The sequence below is a fragment of the Trachurus japonicus genome, chromosome 7, assembly GCF_045865225.1.
Source record: "Trachurus japonicus isolate A0001 chromosome 7, Traja_1.0".
NCBI classification, from domain to species: domain Eukaryota; kingdom Metazoa; phylum Chordata; class Actinopteri; order Carangiformes; family Carangidae; genus Trachurus; species Trachurus japonicus.
The window spans coordinates 17,537,747-17,565,361 of NC_140913.1; the positions used below are offsets into that span (position 1 = coordinate 17,537,747).

At 40.9% G+C, this 27,615-nt stretch overlaps 1 protein-coding gene across 3 annotated transcripts in view; it reads left to right on the forward strand.

Moving 5' to 3' along the window:
• Positions 1 to 25,530, forward strand: part of pex14 (peroxisomal biogenesis factor 14) — a 44,731-nt gene extending 19,201 nt beyond the window's left edge. Inside the window, exons 4-10 of one of the 3 annotated variants that reach the window (XM_085781666.1) lie at positions 5,897 to 6,022; positions 8,050 to 8,135; positions 10,081 to 10,183; positions 13,913 to 14,010; positions 20,089 to 20,180; positions 23,247 to 23,677; positions 25,116 to 25,530. In XM_085781666.1, the coding sequence (XP_085637792.1) occupies positions 5,897 to 6,022; positions 8,050 to 8,135; positions 10,081 to 10,183; positions 13,913 to 14,010; positions 20,089 to 20,180; positions 23,247 to 23,677; positions 25,116 to 25,135 (956 nt within the window). In that variant the 3' untranslated portion in view covers positions 25,136 to 25,530. Of the gene's footprint in view, positions 1 to 5,896; positions 6,023 to 8,049; positions 8,136 to 10,080; positions 10,184 to 13,912; positions 14,011 to 20,088; positions 20,181 to 23,246; positions 23,749 to 25,115 lie in introns of all 3 variants that reach the window. The other 2 variants (XM_085781664.1, XM_085781665.1) reach the window with 2 other exon arrangements.
• The last annotated feature ends 2,085 nt before the right edge of the window (positions 25,531 to 27,615 follow it).

Below are 27,615 nucleotides of genomic sequence, written 5' to 3' on the forward strand. Positions count from 1 at the left end.
TGACACATGGTAGAATATTGTTTGTGCAATAAAACTTGCAAATAGCTTTATTACTCCAAACTCATTTAAGTCGGTTCAATATAATGCGGCAGCGGAAATGTGCAGTGCTATGCCATGTATTTGTTACAGTCGGCCCGTGGCTGAGCAGTGACTGTGTGCACGGAGAGTATGTGGTTTTGCCTCAGATAAACTCTTTGTGGTTGGTATTTTTATTTCAGTTCTTCACAAGAAGAGTTCAGTGCTTATGGGACTGTACCTCTGCAGTGCTCAGGGACTTTGCCTCCAGCATTAGAGTAGCCAAACAGTGAAAAGTGAGCCTAAAAGCTCCATGACTGGGGAGGGTAACCTGAAACCAAATCCATGGTTGCCGGCTGCTACTATACACATCTCATCTGGCTCTAATGACTCTTGGTATCTTTTGAAATTTCTCTGTCTTTGTGCCTCATTATTGACAACTGAGGCATGTTCACAATATACTGTTGATTATCTCAAATGTACCAAGGCCTCATCAATACTACATGATGTCATGGTACACCTAATTTTCTTCTTACTTTCTCCTTTGTTGTAAACTCCAAAGAGCTCCGCTATCCAAAATGGTTTGCTCTTACTGCACTTTAAGTCCATGAAATATGAATGACGCTTTAATGCAGATTTATTTTGGAATGTCTGTTCCATTGTACATCTAAACAAGAACCCTTGATTTGCATAAGGACATTGATCTCAGGGAGACAGAGGGCAAAGATGAAGGAATATAGACTGAACACAAAGTATACTTGAGTAGCACATCTTGTCCATCCATGCTTAAGTTCCTGCGAGTTGTTTCAGGAAACTGCTCACCATAACCTCATACCGTATTGAATCACTTAGTTTTGTGTGGCTTTGATTTCACTTCGACACACTCATTTTAAACTTACATACAGTATTTGTTTTACAGTAAAATCTTTTAGAAAAAGGTTGTTCCAAGATAAACATTGAACTCTATAGTTATAATCTAACTAAGTGTCATTACAAAAACAACTAATTAAAGGCAAAAGACAGGAGTAAAACTCACTTTGTTGAAGTGATAAATTATGAGTCAAACTTCCACCTTTATGCAGCATTTCTTATGTCTCTGAGGCTTGTCTATGTCTCATGGAGTTAAATTATATAAGTTTCCCGTAGCCTTATTTATGCTGCAGCAGCACACATCAATATGAGTTGTACTTCTCGTTTTCAGTCAGAGTAAATTATATATAATGTGTATGACGCAGTATGCATTACATTACAAGATGCATTTCAGTGTCTGGTCTTCCGGTTTAAGTTTCTATGTGAAGAAGCGTTCCGTTTTGACATGATCACTTGTCCTCTATAAAAGTGATAAAACTGTATGTTGATTCAGACTTGCAATAGAATATGGTTGTGATATCTGGTGACTGGTTTCTTCTTTGGCCATAGTAAACATGGTCAACTCTGATTGTAACATTTGGCCAATACTCACATTCCCTGTTTCTGTATCCAGCATGTATTGTCCTCTCAACCTTTTGACCTAGAAACTCAATCAGCCTCCTCCTCCGACAGTCGAGCACAGCAAATGTGTCAGTCTTAATTTCTAATACAGTTTAATGTCATATTTATGTAAATACTTCTGGATTTTACTCTATATTAACAGCCAGAAATGTCAAAGCACACATAAAATGAAACAATACCATCTCCTGGTAGAGTGGAATTTAAATTGGATTCCTCTTGCTGCCAGTACTTACACTGGACAGCTGATGAAGGGGAAAATAGGGCCCACTTTGATTACATGTTGCAGAATCTTTACACAATAATCTCGCTCGTGCATATTATTTCTCTGCACATTTGTGCCCTAATCTGCGTTGAAGGATGCCTCTCTGGTTGCATCTCCTTTTTTTCAAAGAGATCCTAATAGTGTGGTTTATTTCAATATTCATTGGAAAATATAATTTTCTGTTTTCCTTCAACTGTCAATTTCAGGGCATGAATTGGCAATTATGCAGTCCAATATTTCTAGCTGCCCTTCTTGAATCCTTGTTGAATAAACCGGCTGAAATATTGAAACTTTGTCACTAAGTTGTAATATAAATCAAGATTTAAACCTAGAGATGTTTTCTCTTTTTTTGCATAGTGGGGGAAATGAAGTGCATTTAAACTGTCTCGCAACCATCTTGAAGCAATTTTGTTTGACTTGTTCCTTGCCAAGATCAAGTAAATTTTATTGTGTTTGAGTGAAATATAATGTGCTACAGTCTCATCTAGTGAATTGTGCCATCTATGTCCTCTACAATTAACAGATGTAACAACTAAAGTGCGTTGGGACCCAATTTGGCACCACCATTTAGCCCAGACAATTAGCAGTTCCACATGTAATTACCAAAAAATTCTTATTCTCGAGACAAAGTCAAGAACATTTTACAGCTTTCAGCGTGTCACATTGACTGTGGCCCCTAAAATGACATCTCTCAGTCGCTCTCACATCGGCACACTGAGTGCAGTTTGGGAGAGTTCAGACTACACAGACATACATTGTTGCATTACAGGTCATTTCAGCATATGAAACAGGCATAGTACATTCTCCGTCGGTGAGACATAAATGATGGCTTGACTTATTTCTTTTATATGCCATCCCAGTTGTTATTGACTTGTATAAATAATCCTAATAGATTTCACCCTGAGTAGAGGGCCAGTGATCGAGGGTCACAGAGAACACAGGTAGGCTGTTGGTCTATTACCATACCTGGTATGAAGGTAAGGGTAAGGTTCATCATTCCAGATATTAATAGGTTCCTCGTTGTAAGTGGGGTTATGTGACTCACCTCTCGGACAAAAATGACAATGACCAAGGCCTGTATAGAAGGTAAAGGGATTGATGTGGTTATAAATTACTCCACGGCGCCACCTAGCCTAGGCCTTGCCTACTTTGTCATCAGTACAAGGCGATAAAGCAGGGAAATGAGAGCAGAGTCCACTTTTTTAATACATAAATGAATACTCTATGAGAGTGGTCATTATTTAGGGCATGCCATTTTCAAGCAGTTGTAAGGAACCAAATGACATGTAGAATCTCCTCGCCAGCAACGCGTGACAAAAAGGTTGAAGTTGCGGTCGACTTCTTAATAACCCATTGACCTCCATCTATTTATGACCCCTGCCTTGCATTTTTTTTTTTTCCTAAATATGTTATTCTAAACGTAAGTAATTTTAACTCAAGGGCAACTTCATAATTCAGGCCTTGGAGGACAGCAAAAAAGGCATTCACCTTTTACCACCCAAAATATTTTAGTAAGCAATTTTTATAATTGGCTGTCCGGTCTAGGTCTTGACCCATAAAGTCCAGAAGTGCCAGAATTGGAGAAATGGATTTAATGTAAGAGCCTTGCTGCCTCTTTGCCCTTAAAAAATACCCAGAGAATATGAGCCACTGAAAATAGAGCTGTAAATAACCTGACGAGCAATGGGTTTTCCTTTAAATAAATACCGATCAGGTTTATGTTGAAAGACAATAGAAAACGTAGCCCAGATATGCAGTTTACAGTATTTATAGCTGTAATATCGAGGTGCCAGCACCGTAATTTCATGCCCCAATGAGAATGGCAAGGTCAAAGCAAATGCTTTGGCTGAGCATCTGCTAATACGGTGACTCATAAACAGGCACTGCGTGTATCAGGTGCACCAAATAATACAGTATAATGAAATACAGAATAGCTTTCCATTATTGTTCTTTTTTATGGTGTCGTCATTAGGTGTAATTTATGTCTTAAAAAATTCATCTCCCCACAGGTCGATCTGAAATGGAGGTCCAGGGGTCATTCCACAGGTTTTGGAACCCATAATAAATTTCACAATCCCTTTTTTGTCTTTTCCTTTTATATGTAAAACTCACTTTCACCTTGTTCCCCTTTCTTTTGGATCTAAGGGCCCTTTCATTTGGTGTTGTCTTCCCCTCAACAATAAACAGATCAGAGCCAACAACACAACTTAGCAAGCTGTAATTTGACTAGAAAACAGCTTTAGGAATTTCCATGTATTTTATTTTAATGCAAGGGTAAAAGAAAAAAAACAACCTTTCATTTGCTGCAAACACAACATCAAAGATGTGAACAGCTATACATACATAAATCTCAATAGCCCCCTAAATGTGGATGTTTTTTTTAAGGCTTCACATTGCAAGGTGAAAGAAAAGACCTGAAGTTTGTTTTATTTCTTCTCATTTGGTGAAACTGAGATCCTTGCAAGTCTCACTCAATAGTCTGCCACCACGTAGTCTGCTGTGGTCAGATGAATCAGGAGTCCAGGGACACATTATTGCTTATTTGACAGTGGAGTCTGACTGCACAAACTCAGCACATGGTGCTCACCACTTCCTGGCACTCAGGACCTGCTGTAGACTACAGGCTGGCCAATATTTGCCTTCAATTATTCAACAATTTTCATGGCCATTTGAAGTCCTCAGAGCATTTAAATAGGTGACTGGAGGGACCTCCCCTTGGCATAAGCTGTGTGATAGGGTATCAAAAGATTTCTTTATGCTTTATGGCTGCTGATACAGGCATAGGTCAATGTGGGATCTGTGATCAAGGTTCAACCGGCCTGTTCAGATTTGCCTCACAATTAAACTTCTTAAACACATTCAAATGGAGGGAGTCATTTGTTGAAAAGATTTTGATTGTAAAATCTCATTCACATTGAGAAGTGGACAAATCTGGACATATTATTAACACTCATAGGTATTTCCTTATGTTTCTCTTATCGAGACTAGAGGTCAGTATCAGAGATCTGGCTTTTCCCACATACTTTTAATAAAAACTAAGAGCCAGCTCTTGAAACACTGCAACTGGGCACTTTCCAGTTGTCTCTCAAATGATGCAGGAAGCTTATTCTGAGCTTGCGTAAATTCTACAAATCCTGAGGGAAAAGTTCAAGTAAAAGGCTCTATTGCAAATGGGATTTTCCGTCAATAAGTGAGGAAAATGCTTTACAGAAGTAATGGAAAAAATGTTAGAAGACACACGCTGTTAAGCTACAATGAGCAGTATACAACATTATAAAACAAACTGCGCTGATTTTTCATTATAAGGTAAACCAAGCTCATCAATATCTAAGAACAACAGCATGTACCTAACAGTTTTGATTCTTTGTTTTCAGCTTTCTCCTTATTGTCTCACAGTAAATTGGTTAATGTTGTATTTTATTGTTGTTCATCAAAAGTTGTAATGATTTCCCTTTGTTTAGACTAAGACACTCATTAAAAGATGAGACCCACAGCAATGGCAGCATATGGCGCCTGAAATAAAATCCTTTCTTGCCACAAAAGGAGATGTTCATATTAGATTTTTTTTTCTCCTCCCCTCTGATTCTCCATCAGGGAGCCCTTTGCAATTTAATCATCACTAAAATCATTAAAAAGATCTGAAGATTAAATTATATTGGCATTTGCAAAATTATGTAATACATTTACATTACAATGAAGAAATTAAAATAATGCATTTTCACTGTCTGGGGTGTATGAAATCTCCACATGGGAAATATAACTTGAGAAGTGGACAGACTCTTATTTTCTTTGCCTTTGGTGGCAGTTAATAGGCTAGCAGAGTTTCAGATTTCATTGTGTGAACCTTTCCAGACTATCTTTCTTTGATGGATGTCCCTGAAACAGAAACTCTCAATGGAGAATTCCATTGAGAATCATGAAATGAAAATGCATTTTTTAGAAGAGCGTAGGTAAAATTGAATGACGATTTGACATACTTTCTCTAAATTGTACTTAAAAGATTTGTGAGGGGCTTGGGAAGTATTTAAGTATATATTATGATAGCCAAGGAGCCATTTGGTGTTTCCCATTAAGACAGAGTCACTGCACCCCTTCCAAATGTCTTAAAGGTGTGTGTCTTGATTCCAGGCCTGACAGATGAAGAGGTAGAGTTAGCCATCCAGCGCTCCGGCAGCACAGAAGAAGTCCTGCCTCTGAGCCCTGTGGGGCCCCCACATCCTCTTCATGCAACACAGTTGGTTCCTGCACCTCCCAGTAAGTGCACACCACCTTTTTCCCTTTGATTCATACATGATACCTGTGTGTTTGTGCGGAGTCTCGCCTCAAAAACCAGTTTGTGGTTGAGTCTAATTGAAAACTTGGATCCCTGCAGTGCAGATTTTCTCTTAGAGTCCTCCCTCTTGTTTTTATTAATATAAACCCACTAAACAGGATTATCCATAAGTCAACAAATACCAGGATCTTTACAAGGACTACAGGACTGTGCACCATGCAACATTTGCCTTGATTGTGAATTCAGGCCGAGGGAATACAATATTGCACAGCACAAGCTCATGAAGTCTCCCTTGCCATTCTGTTTCAAGGGGTTGCACCCTGGCAAGACCCCACGCCGCAACCTGTATCTTTATTACCTCAGGAGGTTATGAGTGCTGTCCACTGATTTACCAATGCAGAATGAAGTCCGCGTAATGCTTAACCCATATGACAATGATTCCAGATGTATTCCACCCTCATTTATTACCACACTGTCCTTGACTCCCCCGGCATCTCATGTTTTGTAATGAAAGTGATGTTGATGGGATGGCCATGTAGTTAGGGAGACTCGCGGCTCTCCGTCCATAGTGGGGGGTTTTATATCAAAACGGCTATAAGGGAGCTGCATAATGAGGTGAGAGCGGGGAGTCTTGTATGGGGGGTCATGCCGAAAAGAGGGGGCTACCTCCCTTTGATGTCCTTGTTATGGGGACGGTGCACGGGGACCCGCATCCATCTCTGTCGAAGTAATGGATACTCTGATCTCTATTTCCACGCGGTAGAAGGACAGGAAGGCCTCCACTGAACCCAATAAATTTGAGAGGAGATTGGAAAAACGGGGGATGGAGACCACAGTTCCACAGCTTAAGTGACCAAATAAAAAAAAAAGAAGATAGCAGAGTGGAAGTGGTAGAGGGAAAAAGGAGAGACAGGAAGAGTGAAGGGTCCTAAAGGGGGGGAAAAGAGCAAGTGAAGACCCCTGGTGATGCAGTGAGGCCCGCTCAGGGTCAACCACCCATCCCAAGGACTCCCAGGCCTTTCAGAAGCACAGTATTCTGGGATAGGTGACAGACTATAGCAGTTATAATGTTGATGAAGCCCCAAATTTATGTGGTTACCATATGGATGTTGGAGAATGATTCAAAATTTTTCGATGGGAAAGGTTACAGGTTCACCCCTAAATGCTGCGGCAGCGATGAAACCTGCCCTTGAGTAAAACGAGTAAAATGGCATTCACCTTGAAAATATACCATATAGTCCTGCATGACAGTGGGTCTCTCATTTTATTTGCATGTCAAATCACACAAGATCAATCAGGTTTACTTGCATCAAGCCAGTAAACACGTACCACATAACCCATTAGGTGAAATCAGACCTGTAATAGAATATCAATGGTGTACTTTAGTGGCTTAGCCTCTAATAATTTCCTATTCATTTGGGCCCCACCAGGGTAAATAAAAGAAAAACTCATATATTTCCTTCCAACCTGTTTGTTGTTTAGTGACATTTTCAGTTGAATGCCTCTCTTATGTGGGGAATTTCCACTTTGACAGACAGTTGGCCTACCCAGATGACAGCTTGCACAATGACACACTTTCACATTATCTGTCACTCAGCAAGACAGTCAACTTCTAAACACACAAACACACACACACTCACACACCTTTCTGTTCATTGCACTTGTTTAAAGGGCTATATACATACACTGTTTTTGGCCCCACCCCAAAGTTAAGTTGAGCATAATGGAGTCCTTTTCTGGAAGGACAGGGTAGAGACGACCTGTTTGCTTTGCAGACTTAACCTTTTATATTGTTCTGATGTTTTGTGTGTTTATGCAGTGAGTTTGTAATTGCAAAGAGATGGCTTGAATGACATTGTGTTTATTAAATGTAGAGGTAAATGATTCTTTACCCCAAAGGTCTATCCCAGTTGTTTAGCCTGTTTTAGCTCATGCAAATGTGTTTTTAGAAACCACATTAAAGTGAAAGCAAATCAGTATTTTACACATGCTTTATTCTCCTCTCCAGGTCCAGCAGGCTACAGATGGAGGGACTATGGTGCCCTCACCATCATTATGGTGGGCATCGCCTTTGGCTTTCACCAGCTTTACAAGGCAAGTTACACCCTACTTCTCCTGCCCTTTCTGACTGTGTTTCCTCACTGACTTTGTTTTCACAGTTAATGTTTCACAAAATTTGTTATATATATTATGCTTTGCATCCTAAGATCTGTCAGTACTGCCTCTCCCTGATATTACATTTAAATTGGTGGGCTTTGCAAGTACATCAGTTTATGATGAATTATGGTGCTAGAATAGAAGGCGCCTCTGCAGTATGTAACATCACTCTGGTCTTGTTATTAAAGCTACCCTGCTTTACGTCAAAGCATGATCTCATTTGAACCCCCTTCTTTTTAACTTCCCCTTCCCTCCTCCTCTCAGATATGTTTTTTATTCCCCTAAAAAATATAGTTGCTAACACAGCACACAACCATTTTTTTTGCCGTCCTACCGTCTAAAAATAATCACCCTGGTTTTTATCGGGCTTAGCAGCCCTTGAACATGAGCTCATGAGGCCCCTTGTCCCCGGTGACATTAATCCCATAGTGGTTGTTAGTAGTAGTCTGAGTGGCATGTGGAAGCCATTACTCTCGTTTTAGAGGAGGACAGGAGCTCCAGCAGTAGCTCTTGGCCTAGATGACAGGCCGTTCTCTTGTGTCTGTAAGGAACAGAGAGGGAGCGTGTATCATGTACATGCATATGCCTACCTGACCCTGTCAGACGTATTGGCTTCCCTTTAGATCCTGTAATGTCCTATTATTTTGCTCGTCTTTACCGGGCCGTTCATAAGGCTGCGCGTGCACTCTCATTCCTCTGTGCCTCCGATCTTTCGCTGATGAAAACACACGCTGTACCAGTCCACTTCATGCAGCAGTGTTTGCCAGCCACCGGTCGCCTGGGAGGTGGGATTCCCTGGCGGGACAGCACAGGTTGCTGTCATGTCACTGGAGCGTAGCGCCAGTCGCACCATATGTCCAGGCTTCTGCCCATACTTTATTTATGTTATGGTGCACCTTGTAAACACCACACTCCCAGCAACCCACTTATTAATTACCACGTGTTGACACTCATTTAATCTTTTTCTCTAAAAAGTGTTTATTACTTGCACTGGTGTGTCTGCCTGCCACCTGAGCTGGAGAGAAAACCTGGCCAGGGCAGCAACAAGCTGCAACTGGCTGCGAGGTATTAAGTGCTCCTTATCAGCCCTAAAAGCAAGGAAACATTAATTTTACATTTTGAACTCAGGTCAGTCGGGTTAAACGGACATGATTTTATTTTGTAAGCCTGGCTCCTCATACACTCATTCAGTGAGATGCACACAAGCTGCTCATCTGGGTAACACTCATTTGGCATTCAGATATACATGTGATTCTGTAGAGTTCTCTTTATTCTGTTGCAGATAAATTATGAACAGCATGACATTGATTTTGTTTTTTGGACTACTTTCAGTGTTAACCAACATGTTTTCCCCTGTCTGCTAATTTCTTTGTTTCACTGTTCCTCACTGAGGTTCCGGCATTTATATTGGTAGAAATATGTTTTTAGGACTCTAACGAACAGTTGATTTCATTGTAGATTATGTTTTCAGACTTGATTAATTGTTTAGTCCATAAATATTCAAAATTTGGACCTTTTCTTAGAATCTGAGGTTCCATCCTCAGAGTGTTTTTACTCTTGACCAAGAGTCTAAACCCAAAGTTTTTTAATTTGCCATGTTCGACATTAATGCTTGAGAAATAACTTAAATGACTAATTGATTAATTTTCTAATTTACCAATGGTTTCAAAACAGTCACATTAACATACCTTTATCAGCTGCTTGTACATTGCCATAGATATGGATGCATTTAATCATGCAGCTTAGACAATTAGGCGTGAGTCCAATAAAACAATGCTTTTGACCCTCCATGGCCAAGTCTAGGTGGCCCTGTCTTTTCCTCATCTTTCTGCCCCTTCCCACCGGAGAGAAGTGTAATTTTGTGCCATGCTTTTAATTGCAGAAATACATCCTTCCCCTCATTATGGGCAGCCGAGAGGACAAGAAGCATCTGCAGAGGATGGAAAGCAACATTGCGGCAATGAGTGGCACGCTGACACAGACAGGTGAAGATTAATATCTTCATCACTTTCTCCCTCCTTAACATTTTCCCTCATTTATCTGTCGCCAAAATCGGGGGGCCCCGCACGTTTTTAACAAATGACGCCGCTGTCATTTCGCTTTAATTTGAAATTGCTTGTTTACTGTCAGGCTCGGGCTCAATTAATTACGTTTCGCTGAAAAGCTCTTAACCTCGGAATATTAATGAGGAGTTGGGAAATGACAACTTTTCTCCCCCCCCCACCCCCCCATCCTCTCTCACTCCCCCCTTCCATCCGTCTCCCCCTGCACCAACCTCAGCCCCATCCAAACCTCCACCGCCATCATCATCATCCACCCTCTTCCCCGTAGGTGGCGAGAAAGTTCATTTTAATTTTGTGTGAGTGTGTATGTGTATTTGTATGTGTGTGTATGTGTGTGCCATGCGTGCAGCATGGCACTGTGTGGTGTCTGGGCTCAGCATTGGCCCTAGTGTGATTAAGTGCACGGTGACAGGTGCGGCTCCCATGTTGGACAGGTGAGGAATCTCAACCTGGCTGTCAGACATGGAGAGAGAGAGAAAAGCAAGGAGAGAGATGCTTTCCTAGCTCGTTGTCAGTATAATTAAAAATCCAGGGAGGCGTAAATGAAAGAGGCACTCTGAGAAAGTTTGGTCTCGTTAGTACTAGTGTTGAACTGCAGTGTTTTTACCTGAAAGCTACCAATCCCAGATAATCAGCCTGGTAGAAAAATAGGCAAATATGCATTTATTATTACATCAAGTTAAAAGAGGTTATGAGTAACTTTAGTCAGTGAAATGTTACATAATTAAGTCTTGGTTGGAACAGAAATTGTTCATCCAAATGTGTGTTTAAATCAAATTAATTTCCTTTAAATTTGATAAAGTGGTCTTTATGCCTAAAATGATTGTGTTAAAGTCAATACATGTAATTTGCCAAATTATTATAGTTAGTGTAACAGTAATTATTACAGCAGTAAATACACAAGAATCAGGCCTAGAGAAACTAGAGAAAAAAGAGGAACAATATACTTGAACCATTGATGTGATGCCGTGAGTGTCACTACAGGTGTCCTTTGTCTGATTTTCACATCAACTCCTAATTAAATCAAGTTGTTTGAGTTTACAGTTCCTGTCACAGACGCAACATGGTGTAGATGAAAGTATTGCTGTTATCATTTCATCCAGTCACACCCATGCCATTGTTTTCTGGCTGGCTAAGGTAGGTTGAGGTCAGCAGTTGTGCGAGATTGCGTGCAAGGTGTGCCACCCTGAATCTGATTAACAAATATATGCTCTTTTATGGTCATTTTCTCCCAACTATGCAAACACACTTCCTCTGGCTATTTCACTGCCCATTCTTGCTCTACTTATCACTTTTTGGAGATTTGCCAACTTACGAACCCTGTTTTGTTTGTCGGTAAAGAGTGGATTTCACAGGATGAGTCCCCCTCCGTTTCACAGAGAGTAGGTGAGCCTCCGGTTGAGGGGGAAGAAAAAAGGCAAGAAATCACGGGTCTTTTTTCTAGCCAGTGTGGGGAACTAATTTGCTATGACTGCAGTAGCCAAGCTGCTATTGTAGTTAATGACTGTTGTAGTTAACAGTTGGGGAGAGGGGTTGCAATTACATTGAGAGTTTTCTCCCCCTGCTTTCCCTTTGTCTTTCTCTCCCTCTCGCTCCCACTCTTCTCGCTGCACTGAGTAATAGCGGCCGACTGCCTCACTGCTGCCAATTGCTTGAACCCCCTTTTGTTAAAGTTCATGTATTTCTCTAGTGCCGGGCGCAATGAGGTGATGTATCCTTTTGAATGGGGACTACATTAGTCTCTCTCACCAGCCTCAGCTCGAGAGTAGGGGCCTTGACTCCCATTATGATTTGCCTACAACTTCACACAGACAATTAATGAATGGATCTTGGAACTCCTTCAGCGTACCCAGGCTGTAATGGAATTGTGCGGCTGTTTGGGCACTCTCTGTCGGTAGTAGCCATATTGGTGACCAGCTGGCCATTAAAGACAGAGACAGGCCTGGACATATGTAGTGTACATTATATTGAGGTATTTACTGAATAATTTACTGAATACACAATGTGCACCATCCTCATAGCAGCTGCAAGCCTCACACATCATCTTGTCTCTAATTCTTTCTGTTTCTCTCTCTCTCTCTCTCTCTCTCTCTTGCTCATACACACATACACACACACACACACACACACACACACACACACACACACACACACACACACACACTGCAGTTACCAGCATCCCTCTGATTCATGCCTGGCCAAAGTCATTGACTTCATTATTCTTGGCTTCATATCTGTGATAACTAGGGATAAGAAGTTGTGCATTTTTGTCAAGTGTGTGAGCAGTGCAGGGGAGTCAACTTTGTGGAGAGACATGAAAAGAGTTGGTCTGTGAACTGTTTGGCTGAAGTGGCTGAAAAAGTGGTGCCAATGGTAATTCAGGAGGTACAGCATTATAGGCTGGCAGACTGACCCACACATCTGGACAAGCTGTTTTGTGGTGAGGCGGAATCGGAGACTAATAGGGCAGCTCTTGGCTTAGCGTGCACACCCTGTCACACTAACACCTTTTTAAGCAGGGATGGCTGCGGTATTTTAGTTTTATTGCCGTCTTCTGAAAGGTTGGTCACACTCTGGATCACAAACCAAGTAAAAAACTCAAATAGTTTGCTCACTGGATTTTAGGCCCAAACCAACGATCCTGCTCAAACTCGTATTCCGAGCATGAAAAGATCAAAGGTTTCAGCACCCCACCCATATTGATACAACTCCACCCTTTTAAACACAGGTGTCACTACAAGTTATTAGTGTCTTTGAAAGATCAAATATTTTGTCTGTGTTGGTTTATCAAAAGAAACGCAGCCTCCGAGCCTGACTCTGTCTTTTGTCCTGGTCTGGGTTAATGTGAGAGGAGGGTTCTTTACATTGCGTCCAGCCGGCTGCAGCTCAGGCTTTTAACCATTGGCCTGACAACCTCAGCAGTGGACCGCCACAATATCTGTTGATGTTAATCCTATTAGGCTTGATTTAACACTTTACACGCCCATGATTTATATGAATGTTTATTGGTTTTCTGTAATATAATCAGCTCAGGGAAACTTAATGCATTGTTTGGTAATACACGCGTGACTGGAAGCAGGGGGCAACAAACTGTGCCTGGTGTTATTTGAAATCATACACCCTCATCCAACACCAACACTTGAACTAATTCAATCTTCAAAGTCAATGGAAAAAGAACAATATTTATTAGGATTAGGGGGGACATTTTGTCTGGCAGCCTCCTCCCAAATGAGAGCCTTGTTTTTTCCTTTGTTGATCGTTTGAGGATTTAAGATGCATTAGAAGGCAGTGTCTGGGTGGGTAATGGAAGGTTAGAGACTGTTATTTGATTTAAGTTCAGACACTAGAGATTAATATCTCCATCCTATGCGCCCCCCCTCCCTCCCTTTTCCCACCCTCCGCCCTCAGTGCCTCTGACCAAAAAGCGGCGACTAAAGTTACGGGGTATTAGCTTTGATTACAATTCTTAGAGGACAGCTTTGATCAGTGACACGAGTTGCGTCTCATCACTTCTGTCATCATCTCTGGAAAGAAAATGTTCAGTTTTCTGGCACCAAAACAACCTTATCGCACAATCTTATTTCCCCCCCTTTTTTTATGTGTTTTCAAGTTTGTGGAATTTATCATCTGTTATTCCTCTCATTTCCACAGTAAGCCAGCTGCAACAGACCCTGGTCTCCGTCCAGGAGCTCCTGGTCCAGCAGCAGCAGAGAATCCAGGAGCTCTCTCAGGAACTGGCTGCAGCAGAGGTAGCTACCACCTCATCAGCAACTCAACATCCTTCACTCACCACCCTGTTTTCTTTCCAAATTTCCAATTTGCTAGAATATCAGTTGTTTTTTAAGTTGAAACTACCTGATTTATTTATTTATTTATTTATTGCAACATTTTCTCCTTTTATCGGATCCCAGGATTGAACATAATATTTTAGAAGTTGTTTGTACTATAATATAATCTTTTAGGCGTTCCTCACATTCATCCATATTCCATCGGGCATGTCAAGTCTGGTTGAAAAAAGTAGTAAGATCTAATTAAGTAATAACATTAAGTAATATTTTCATATTAGTTGAAGTAATATAGTATAATAACATCTTACCGCAAACAAGATGCATAGAAAACATTTTAACTAAGCTTTGCTGTGTTTTGGACATGAAAGTTTGCAGACTGCACCTTTTTACTGTAAGGTCTCTTATGTTGAGATTTATGATTTTGAAGAAGGCTTGACAGGTAGTTACTCTGAAATTACAGAAGAGCTCAGTAAACATAAAATTGCATTTTCAAATCTCCAGATTGATGAGGAGAGAGAAAAGGTTTCTCGAGGCCCCTGTGTACTAAAATCACTTGCACTGTACTGAGTCGTAACTACCTAAGACAGACAGCCTTATTATACTGTATATCATCACAACACAAGCTGCAAAATAGTATGGTGCATCTCATCATGGGCCCATAATCTTTAACTGTATGGTCATTCCTCTTTGCCTTGATTTTTTATAGACATTGTTCATAATCTACTCAGAATTGTAAGTGTTTGGGTGAATCTGACGGAGTAAGTGTTCTAAAAACTTATGTGAAGGGATGAAATGTTTCTTGCTTTTTATAACAATGCTCGTAAATCGCTTTAGGATCTCTGAGCTCTTAAAAAAGGGCCTCGGAAGAGACAATCTTAGACAATGTTTTATGTCCACAGCTGTTAAGCACACTGGTGTTTCACTGTAGCATCTGGATATCGCAAGAAAACATATGCGAACACATCTGCTTCAGCACAAACGAGAAAAATATGAATCCCTTCTCTTCACCGGACAAGGTTAATCAAAAACTGACAACTCGTACCTAATTTTGTGCTGTTTCAAGGTCTCAGCCACACACAGTCTCTCTGGTGTGAAGAGCAGCGGTGGCAGTGGCAGCTCAGTTGGCTTCCAGTACAAGATGGGCGCTGATGTGACCCCATGCTGGTCCTAAGCAGACCTAACTGAGGTGGTCTGTCAACCCACTTTAAACAATGAGGTCCCTTCACAGCAGGGACAACGGATGTTATTTCTTTTCATTCGTCATCTCCAAATCATAGATTGGATTAAAAAGTGTCTACTTCATTTGCTATGAGTGCCTAGTTGGACAGCAGTAGTGTATAAAAAGTATATTTCACATCAAAACACCCATTAAACAAATCATAAACTCTGCTTTATAGCTATAGTGTTGATCTTAAATTTTCCCTGCGAGTCGGCACGAGGCCCTCTGTTGTCTCAGGCCATGGGGGAAATTGGGAAATTGTTTTCAGGTCCGGGATATTTGATGAGAAACACATGTTGGAGCTGGCGAGCTACTTATCATTCACCGTTTGCGGCTTTCAGGGTTTGCCTCACCACGCTGCTCAATGTGCACCACACTTAGCAATTATACCTCTCGACACGGAAATGTGCCTTTAACCCGAAACACATGGAGACTTCTGTTTCCTCAGCTGCTAAGTAAACATTTCTCGTAGTTTGGAAACCGCTCAATTGCGGAGCGTGTTTACTGTCCCTAAACTGGGGACCTCATTATGGAAGTGAGTTGAGACAGAGTGACTCATGTCCACACACACACAGCACACGCTGATGCTGCACTTTTCCAGACTTCAGGGCCTGGGACAGTTCCTCTCTTTTTCCCTGTTTTCTCAGTTTTCATGTTAAAAAGAAATGCTGCTGTATTCTATTGCAGGTGTTGAAGATGGATTGGACTCAGGATGATTCATCCCTGATGTTAGACAGCCAAGTCTATTTCTGCGCCATTATCATTACAAATCTAACTGTTAACTGTGTTTGCCCCGCTGTCTCAACTCACTGATCGTTCTCTTTATTAGTGCATACTACATTGAAGATTAGAAACCGCCTCCTTGCTTGCGCGAGACATACTGCCAGTGGGAAAGTGCATAAATAGAGCAATTGCGCTGTACCAGTGTTTCCACTCAAAAACACTCCTCTGGGGACTTCCTTTTGAAACTAATTCCATCATAAATATACATGCGTTACACGAAAACACACTGTCTGCCGGCGGAGTAACTGTGAATTAATTTGCCTTCAGACACTCTTAAACAAGCCTTGTTAAAGATCTTATCTTGTTGCTAATGGTCCACAGGCATTTATCTTCATTTAGCCAGATGCGTTGCCGTCCTTGGGTGCTGCTGAAGCTGATAATCGTTTTTCTTTGCTTGTTTTATGTACGTGTGTGTGTGTGTACTGTATGTGTCTGTATATAATATTTATACACATAAAAATATATTTATACACAGATGTATACACACACATATGTATATATTTGTATGTATGCCTTTTTTTATGTCCCCTTTTTTTCTACAAGGAGGCCCATCACATTCAGGGCACACACCTGAAACATAATAGGTTCAAAGCTTTTAAACCAGTTAGAGGAACATTTTATCATATGCAATATTTACATAGTAAACCCTTCCCCATTCAATGCAGTTTGTTTTTCAGGTTTTGGTTTTTTGGTTGGCATTTGTTATGTCTACACAGCGGCAGCTGTGGCCAACGGCATTATGTCCATCAGTTCATTGGTACAGCCATTGGTCCTCTTCTCAGGAACACATTTAGTGAATTTCGTCAAATTTCATAAGAACATTGACTTGGACACTGATTAGGAGGAGGTGCTCAAGCGTCAAAGGTCCCTGTGACCTAAAAAAAAAGGTTATTTTCTCTAAATGAAGTTACAGACTTAGGAGACTTACAAAAGAACCAAAGCAACAGAGTCTAACAGTCATGTCATGTATATATAAGTGTCCACCTAGGGGCGACCCCCTTCATATCCTATCCTGTTTTTTGTTAACAGTTGAGCTTCAGGTGACTGTTGTTTCACAACATGACAAAGCTCTCCATCAGTTCTCTGTAACTCGCTATGAAAATAGTCTCTAACTGTAGGCAAATTATTGACTGGATTCGTACTTTGATATAGTGACAACTTTCATTTTGCCTAAGAACACACCTTTTCATTAGATTCCATTTATTAAAGTTTGAAATACACGTGTACATGTCTGTACAGAGAGGGATGTAGGCTTGACTGGTTGATGAGGCAGACAGCTGCAAGGAGGTAATTCTAGTTTGTTGTTTATTTGTTTATATGTCTGATGCAATGTGCAGTGCCAAGAGAAGGATTATGCTCTCCACTGTTTAGGCCACACAGATCCCTCAGAGCCCTGCATCTGTACACCAGGAAGGCTGGAAGAAGTCAAACATCACAAGAAAGATGAGAGATGTTCACTCATTACTTTGAGTCTTTTCATTTCTAAATGATTTATCTAAGCACACATGGCCTTCCTCAGGATGAAACCACAGATCATCATCAAGTTTCATATGTAGCGTATAAGGCAGTGATATCACAAAAGACATGAACAGATATTTTATTTATTATATTATATTATCAGATCCTTGGAACAATCACAAACGGCAAACCCATAATACAGAATCACAGAGTAAATATTTTTTAAATCAAGTCTACAAGTGATGGCAAGGTGAGAAATTTCAGTTTTAATGATAGTCAAGTTCCAAAGTCTTTAAAAAAAAGAATGTACTGTATATAAAGGCAGGATAAAAAAACATTAAGACAACACAATTCAGCATACCAACAGTACATGATAAATGAATGATTTTCCATAATGATGAGAATAAAAATGATCAATACAGAAGCTTTTGTAATTAAAGCTGCAAAAATCATTTCAGAGATTAAATATTTTGATCAGCAATTTGATGCAATGTCACAATTAACACACTCTTGCGGTCCAGTGGACACATGTCAGCACTCAAGGTGGGGCTTTTAAAGTCCACAGCGTATTTTCAATCTCTCCGGTCACTGATACCCCACCACTCAGCCTCCACCCAAGCACCTAGTGCACTTAACACAAGATTCTTGTGTATAAACACTGACATAATGTATCTCAAAGCTGAAATTCAGTCCTGGCCCAACATTTAATTAGGTTTCCTCAGACTTAATTAGACATATGCCAGAGGTAGTGTTGTGTGACAAGCCTTGATGTGAGATATTATATGGTGCTGCTCTGTAGATAATGCACATTATGGATGTAGCTAGCGGTTACAGTACTTTAAAGTTGTCATCTTTTTTTTTTCTTACGCATAGTGATATAAGCACGAGAGATCCTCACATTTCAGTTATTTAAAAAATCTGACATTTTCATAAGCTGATTTTGTGCCTTGGTAGGTTTTTAGCTCAGCCTATGCAGCAATTAATTTTTTTTCGATGTAAAATGAGAGAGAAGCAGAATCCAGCGTTATTATACGGGTGCCTTGGGGAGGCAAGGGATTAAGATGGTTCTAATGAGGTGACGGCTGTAATAAGAGTGTCTTCAGCTGGCCTCCAATGCACCACCTCTAAAACACGGCTCCTTATCAGTGAGCTTTAGGAGCCGATAACAGCCCCCACCAAAAAAAAAAAAATCTCCTTCCCCTCCTCGTCTCCTTTTCTGTCTCCCCTCACTTCTCCTCCTCTGCCTCCCTCCTTCCACTGTAAATGAGTCTGATCCCTTTCAGATGTGATTCAATTAATTTCTCTTAGATTTAATTACAAGCGAAAGAGTCCAAGTTATCCCTCTACCCTCGATAGGGGGTCCACGCTTCCTAACAAGCTTCCTCTGGTGAGTCAGGAGAGTCTTAATTACAGTTTTTACTTTTCTTTTATCCCACTTTTTCCCTTGTCTTCTCCCTCTCCTCCCTCTGGTCTCATCAGTCTATCCTCCTGCTCTTGCACATGTTTGTACTCTTTATTCAGGAATAGATTAAGAATGGGGAGCAATTAACTACATCACTGGCTCCCAACCAGTTTGGCTCTATAGCCAAACAATGCCAACTCATGATTCTTTGTCACTAGTTGCATTTGTGTGTGAGTAATCCAGCCAATGAACCGCTTGAGTGTCATAAGCAGGTAAAAGCAATAGTTCAGAAAAATGTAAAAAAAAAAAAAAAAAAAAAGTAATGAAAAATGACAGTAACTTATGTGATAAGTCATGTCACTTCGACCTGCATGTTAGGCCTCTAAGGTCTTCCCCTTTTCAGTCGTTTCCATTCATTTTGTGGTAATCATTAGTCTGCAAGACTTTGCAGCAGTTGAAACTGAGTTTTATTGTTGCGTTTGACTGTTGCCACGTGATGTTTTTTTTCTCTAGGCCTTTATCAAAACTCATCATTTTATAGCTCCCCCTGTCAAAGTCCTGCCTATCCCTAAAAAAGTGCTGCAGGGGCAGATTTTCAGCAGCAATTTGCCATTCAAATACTTTGCTATTATTCCCTGTAGCATTTCAAGCTGCACCAGTGTGTGTGATAACACATGCCTTTGATAAAAGACAAAAAGAACAAAACAAACTGCTAAGCTATGGTCTGCCTTCATGAATGTGGCCATTGTTCAAGATAAAGTCATTATCCAAAACACTGGACACTGGCCTAATCTTTTCTAGATAGTATGGAAAATTATGTAAAAACAGCCTGATCCACACTCACTGGACTTTCTGAGCAGTCGAGGTGGCTGAAGTATGATTCTTTGTCTCCCTTTCTGTCACCACCAGCAGTCGGCAGTTGTGAGGTTGTTATGGTGATGGATGACCTGGCTACACAAAAACATGTGCCTTTGAGCATTTGCATTCACCATATTTGTTTACCCTGCAGGCTATGACCTTTTTTAGAAACCAAAGCTCTTTTTTTCTTTTAATTATTGCATATTGTTGAGACTGAGCATAGATGACTTGTTGAAAGACGTATATTGACTTTGTGCTGTGCCCCTGCTTGTGACCTGATCAGTGCTTGTGCCTGTGTCACTTGTGTTTTTTCCTATAGGCATCATCTTCAACCAACCGTATCCTGGACAACCAAACAATCGGAGAGCTGAAGCAAGAGATTGTCTCTCTGAAGGGCCTATTGCTCAGCAGGTAAGAGTGTTATCTTGACCCTGAAACAGTGGAGGTGAACAAAAAGCAGCACAGGTGTATGTGCATGTGTCTTTGTTGAAGGATTAGAACTTACTGTTTTCATGCACTTTTGGGTTCCTGGATGCACTCCAGTTGAACCATGTGACAGTGTTAAACAGGAAAACAGATTTGATGTTGGCCACACTTTACTTACTGCTGGCATTAATGCTTTTCACATGCTTTTATTAAATGCTTTTCCACATAATGTGGTCCTGCTTTTGAAAAATGTCACGTATTTTTTGCTTTGCACTCATCAAAAAAAGATAATGAATGCACCTTATTGACAACTTAAAACACAAATTAAGATTATTTAACTCTTTCACTGCCAAAGACGAGTTATCTCGTCTTAGCGAATCCAAGCGTAGTCTGCCAAAGACGAGATAACTCGTCTTAGCGTTTTTTTAATGGCAACGCCATGTTGAATGTCTTGCCCTACTCCTCTGTGAAGATCAGACTTGTATCATCAAAATAAAGTGCAGAAAAACACATTTGGATTGAGAGATATAAAAACTATAGCGTGTTTTCCCCCCCTCACGGAGCGGTGCGGGTGTCTCTGGCCGCCGGTGAGAGCTTAGGGGGCGGCGGCGGGGCTCATGGCGGCTCGGCAGCTCGTTGAAGCTCCGTGCAGCTCCGTGATACAAAGCACAAACGTTAGTAACAACAACCCCGTTGATCGCTCGTCGTTAGTCATCAAGAGCGTTTGGAAAGTCGCCAGATTTTGCGAGAAATCACTCAGATAGCAGCTTGAAAATCCCCGATCTAGTGTGGATGAGGAACGGACGGCGCCGGCGAACATGACGAGGAGAGCTGGTGTCTGTCTGTTGTGAGCGTAGACTGTCTGTGGCTGAGTTCAGGGGGCGTCAGCCAGAGCTGTCGGCTGTGTGTGTGTGTGTAGATGTGTGTGAGACAGAGAGAGTGAGTGAGACCGCTGCCTGCTGACCAGAGGAAGCTGGATCTGATCTAAAGCGCCGTGTTTCGGCTACAAAAACCTGTCGAACTGATCCGTGCGCGCGCGCGCACACACACACACACACACACACACACACACACACACACACACACACACGCACGCACACACACACGCACACGTATGCACACGCACACGTCACGTACGCACACACACTAAAAAAAAGGAAAGAAAAAGTTGTAACTCAAAGAAAAGAAAGAAAAGAGGCTGCAGTAGTGTGTGTCAGTAGCTAAATATTTTGTCTTTTGTCATCAAAAGTCATTTGTCAGTGTTGATTTAGTTGTTGTTTACAAGAGAACAACTGTACAGATGTTGAGGCGTCACTAAAGCAAAATATAAAGGAGCCAATTGTACTGGTTCACCTGAAAATGACAGCCGACACAAAAACCTCTTTTTCTCAAGATTTTGGTGCCAAAATGGCATTTTGGGCTAAACTAACCTATATTCAACCGTCAATTTCACAAGACTGGAACAAGATAGAAACAAACAGTTTTTTTTTCTGGAAACTAGAGACCCTCATCTTTCCTTTGATGGGTTGAATGTGTATGTAGTAACAGTACATAATATTATGGTGGGTCTACGGAAATCAGTCAAAAAGCTGGAAAATGCCTGGCAAGCTGGAGGAAGCTGCTGTGAGAATGGCTGGCAGTCAAAGAGATAATAATTGATGTGTCAAAAAAGATACAAAAAATAAAAAAGGAGAAAACTCTTGTGTGACTGGGTGATAGGCTTCTCAGGAAGAGGTGAGGTGAATGAAAGTTCCAGCTCTCGAAAAGACAATGTACAAAGAGTAATTACAGCACGTCCATTACGCAATCATATTTGCATACACTCTTGTACAGTCCAGAATTGTTGTAGATGGCCTGAAAGTTTGGTTCTGTAAATGAATAAATAAAATGTAAGAACACATATTGTCACATTGCTCCGCCAAATAGTGCACTTAAAGCATAATCATTAATCTCAAATATGTTTAATCTCACAGGCACTAGAGGTTATAATACTGATTGCACCATTTCTTTTACTTCACAACTTGGCTCAGCCAATTAACATACTGCAGGCATCAGCTGGTCTTCTGTGTTTTACTGCTTTTATTGGTAAGCAAGATAACCTCACACGTGCATAATTGCTCCTGTGCAACTTTCAGACATTTTATGAGTGCAAAATAAAAGACACGAGAAATTATTAATGTGCGCTAACAAATCAGCTTCATGCCTATCAAATATACAGCAAACACATTTGTTGATCATATAATTTATTTACATGCTAATATAAGATGTAAGGCATCTGTGTCGCTGTTTTAAAAAAGATCTCCGTATATATTGCTAGATGTCCCTTCATCCAGATTTGTTCCTCACTCTAGTCAGGTGCAGCCCTGCTCTCTCATGCCCATTAGCATGCATGACTATGTATCAGTGTCTATAATGAAGCCTGAAGTTAGAGTGTACATCAGAAAACCGGCAAGGACGAAAATTGCCTCAGAACTGTCTAGTTGAGCATGTTTTGTTCCCCTGCTACATTCTAATCAGTAATAATCCCTTTGTCATTTGCTTTCTTGACTTTATCCTGGCTCTCACAATGAGTTCTCTGGCAAAGGCTTGAATCACAAAATAAAAGTCTCTGTATCACCATCTGTCTCCAGACTTGTTCCCTTCCTGTTCAAATGATCCAAATTATCTCTAAACAGTTTTTTTTTTTTTTTTTAACAACCAAGTAGTGCTGATCCTGTTACAATTCAACATTGTCTTTTTGATCTTAAAAGCTGCAGTGGATGTAATTAAAAAAAAATCTTAGAGCATCTTTACCAGGTGTGATGAACATCTGGCTGTCTGAGGGGGAAGCCATTTTCTCTGCTGTAATTATGAGAATTACACAGTGTGTGTTGTATGTGTGTGTTGTTTATGCATGCTCAAGTGTTATATATATGTAGTTTTTGTGGTTGCAGTTGCAGATTAAATCGTGGGAAAGCTCTTTTCACAAAATTTGACCACTGTGAGGTTTTTGATGAGGTCATGATTAGGACTCATTTTCTTCCTCTCTGTTATTTGCCACCTTGCTTACAGGAGACAGTTCCCCTCCACTCCCACTATTCCTAAGATCCCCTCCTGGCAAATTCCCCTGAAGCCATCTCCAGCATCCAGCTCCGCATCCGTTAACCACACCAACAGCAGCAGCGACATCTCCCCTGTCAGTAATGAGTCAGCCAACACCTCCCCCATTAAAGACGGACACCACAGCCCTCTGGATGTGCTACTGGGAGAGCCGGATGGAGCTCACGTTGTCAACGGAGACATCGCCACAGTGGGCCTCGGCACAGCAATGTCCCTGGACCTAAAGGACCAGGTCCGTATGGAGGTACAGGGGGAAGAGGAGAGGAAGGAGGAAGAGGAAGAGGAAGAGGAGGAGAATGATGTCAGCCATGTGGAGGAGGAAGAGGAGGAGGAGGAGGAGGAGGAGGAGGAGGGTCTAAGCATGCAGACAGAGGATCGACGAGGTGGGGACGGACAGATTAATGAACAGGTGGACAAACTGAGGCGGCCCGAGGGTGCCAGCAATGAGAGCGAGGTGGATTAGACAACAGTAGAAAGCACAAAAACACTCTCCAAACACCACTTCTCATCTCTGCTGACGGCTTTGTTTCAATCTGCTGCTCTCCGCTCGCACTCAATCTGTTTGTTTTGTTTTTTTATTTCTTTTATTTTTTCTTTTTCAAATCCATCTCCACTGTCTGTTTCCACTTGTTTCTATAACATCTTAATCTTGAGCAAAATGAGGAGAAGGCGTGGGAGTGAGAAGACGTAAAACTGACAAATATTGTCTAGTTGACACATGGCTTACCTCAATTTACTTTTCATCATGCAAACTAAATGACTGCATGCCGAGCCAAGTACCATGTTGTGAGAAATGACGGGCAATAGTCAAATCAGAATGACTTTAAAAGGCTGTATGCAGAACTAACTGTGTGTGACTTACTGCTTTTAATTTTCATGATTTGATCAGATAATTCACAGCTTTGCCTTAGTGTCCTTGTAATTGTACTAAGGCTCTTAGACAGACCAAAGAGGCAGCGCTGAACAGAATAGCTCTGCTGTATAGTGCAGCTGTGGGTCAGGAGTCATATGTTGGTTCTTCAGTCTCAAAAGATACGGTGAGCTTCCAGAGAAGCAGTAACACAGTTTGCCTCCCTGTTGATGGCGATAGGAGAGGACAAGCTCTTCCAGGGCCAGAGCTTTTACCCTCTTTTATGTGTCCTTTCGCATTGGTGTCAGTCTGTCAATAATTCACAAGGCCAGCAGGGTGGCATTTGGGTGAAATAAAAGCCCTGAAATTCGAGATTAGAATGTGATGACGGGCTTTGTTCCATGCCGGTGTCAGAGTGCTCATACGCTCAAAGGAGGGGAAGATAAATGTTTTTTTCCCCCTGCTTTCCTTTTTCACTGAGGGCTAAATTGTGCATCTTTGCGAGTGTGTTTGTGTGTGGCAGGCGAGAAAACCCAGACTGTCTGCTGAGCTGTATCTGTGTCTCCAGCAGGGCAGCTGATTTGGTTTGTGAAGTATGTTAATAATCAAATGATCAACAAATAACAGATGTATTAGTTCATGCAGCTTGAAATGTCAAGGAGGCTAAAAGCGGAAATCTAATACAGAAAGCCCAGTTGCATTGTATTATTTTCCGTGACAAACCCTCCGGTCCAAATTATGTAGGGCCTCCTACAGTGAGTAATCTTTACAGAAAACGGCGCCAATATTTTGTAATTAAGCCACAGTAAAACAACGAGTGCTGCCACAGATGGAAGTTGCAGAACTTGTATCACTTTTTTTTCTCGGTGTGGAGGTGGATGGGGAAAGTAAAAAAAAAAAGTTGCCCCATGATTGAAAAGGAAAGCAATAAATGAATACTTGACTTATTGAATTACTCACTCTGTCTCCAGCTAACAAGAAGAGTCCATGAGTGAGAAGGAGGGATATCAGCGCTTGTGCCATTTCCACCTCCATCACATGCTCTTCATAGGAACACAGAAAAGGTAGAGGAACACTGAACATCTCTGGTTGGCGCCACCCCAAATCTACACATTATTGTTGGTTACGTTGATTGAATCTCAGCTAAGTGTCAGAGGATGACAACAATACTGCAGTATACTGTCAATTATATATATGTTTTGATTTAGTAGAAATGAATTTGTGTGGATGATTGAGGGTGGTGAAAAGAAGTACAGAATCGAGTGGTGTAACTTTCGCTTCTTAGCTCTGTGGTTTCGATCAGTCGTCTCTGTAGGCTGCAGATCATTATCTGAGTGTAAGCCAGAAGTGTACATAACTGTTATAAGTTTGGTTCATTTCAACAAGGAGCTGCTTAATATTTATTCCAAACCAGCTGGACACAGAATACACTTGTCTTGTGTATTGTTGCTATCAAATGACAAACCTAGTATTACTGAGATTCCCTTGTTCATATTTTGCATTTCTTCGATGCAGTTTCTGTTTTATTCATGTGTGTCTTTTTCCTGGAGTTACACTGATGATTGTAAATCCCAACAGAGTAAAATGTACTTAATTTGTAATTCCATCCATTCAGTCAACATTAAAGGAAAGCAAAATGCACAATAACAAACAAATGCTCATATTACACTGATGTAGTCCATTGCTTACGTGGGTTGTGTCATTTCTCTCAAAATTCTCAGAATTGTTTGTGTGACTGTGGTTGTGTATGTGCTAGGGTGGGAAAGTCTGTGGTGGGATAGTCTCTGCTAATTCATATCAGACAACGGTCCGTAACGTTTTGTTTTTTTTGGTTTTGCTAAAAATGAAGTTTGGTAAATAATAATGAAATCCAATCATGAGAGATTTTCCACTGTGTGAGACGGGGTTGAGACATATGAATCCAGGAACAGTGTTACTGTAAATTACTGTAAATGTTTACCATTCAGACCAACTTGCCTGATCCACATCCAAGGGCCAATTTTAGGTCAAAGCTTCCGATTAATCTCTGTGGTTACTTTCTGGGTTTTGTGTCATCTCTCATAACTCATAACCTGCTCTAATGCATCTGTAAGGCCAGAAGCAGATTGAGTGTATTACAATACATGTGCCTATAGTGAATTTTCAGAAACCATGACAAGGCAGGGACTTTCAGCACTTTTTCAGCTCACATTCTGGAAATGAGTAAATGACTCGGTTACACATTAAGCCTCTGAAGTTTTGTTTATTTCTGTAGGTGGACTGTCAGTTCCTGTCATTTGGTTTCTGTCATGGGAGCGCTGCCTTCTCACATTAGATTTCCTATTACTTTCTGAATGCATTGAAGATGTCGAAGATTATACATTATAGAGTAATCGTTTGTAGTTTAATTGCTTTTTGGAAAAAAAAAAAAAAAAAGTTTGTTTAATCCGGCAGCTCAGAATACTGAAGCAGGGTGAAGCAGCAAAAAGGAGAGAGTTAGTTTATTAAGTGCAGAGACAAGTGTTATTCAAAGTAATCTGATGTCAATAATGTGGCTCTCCTGCTCCTGTGCAAAAATTGTAAATGTATATGGATGACTACCTGACTGTACATGAAAGACTAACTTAAAAATACAATCAGTAGCTGTTGGCATGCTCGTAATGTTGTCATGTTCATGACGGTTGAGGCAGGAAGCCTGAGAGATCTTAGCATGCTCTCCGAGGCACTAATATGGACTTGTACACACACATTATGGTGCAAATTTGTGTATTTCCCATTTAATGTGAATCCAAGAAGTCGGGCTGACTGGTTCCTTGTTCCTAGAGCTACGTGTGAACTTGGATAATTTGAATTAGATGGAAAACTCAATTAGGAGGAAAACTTACTGTAAGATACTACCTTAACTGGTGCTTGTTTCATGTTGACAAATGTCGGAATTTCGACCTCAGTCATATTTTTATTTTCTCACACAGGTTAAGTTACTAATGACTCCACGAGGCTGCCAGAATTGATGGTACAGCTCAAATCGCAAACTGCCAGTTGGTTTTCTGTTGTAGTAAGTTACAGTACAATGTCCACATCCTAAACCACAGGTGAACTGAAAAAGCCAGATTCTCCTCATACGGGGCATTCCAAATATGCATTATCAACTGTATGAATTTAATTTATCAAGGTCTAAATGATCAATAGTGTTTCACATATTGATGAGGTGTATAAACTTCTATGAGGTTCGATACCACATCCCTTTGTAATCCATTAACCTCTCCCTGGAGTTCAGGCCAACCTTAGATTTATAGGGACCTACTGTAATAAATCCACTTGTACATCATTTAGTGTCTTTAGGGATTTGCAGTGCATTCCTGTTCAGAAAGCTGTGCCCATCCCACCGTCATAATTTTATCCACATTTTAACTGACTCTTCAACAGCCTCTTGCAGCTTTTGGATAGCCTTTTGAGTAACATTGTGCTTGTATAAATACACTTCTGGGTAGA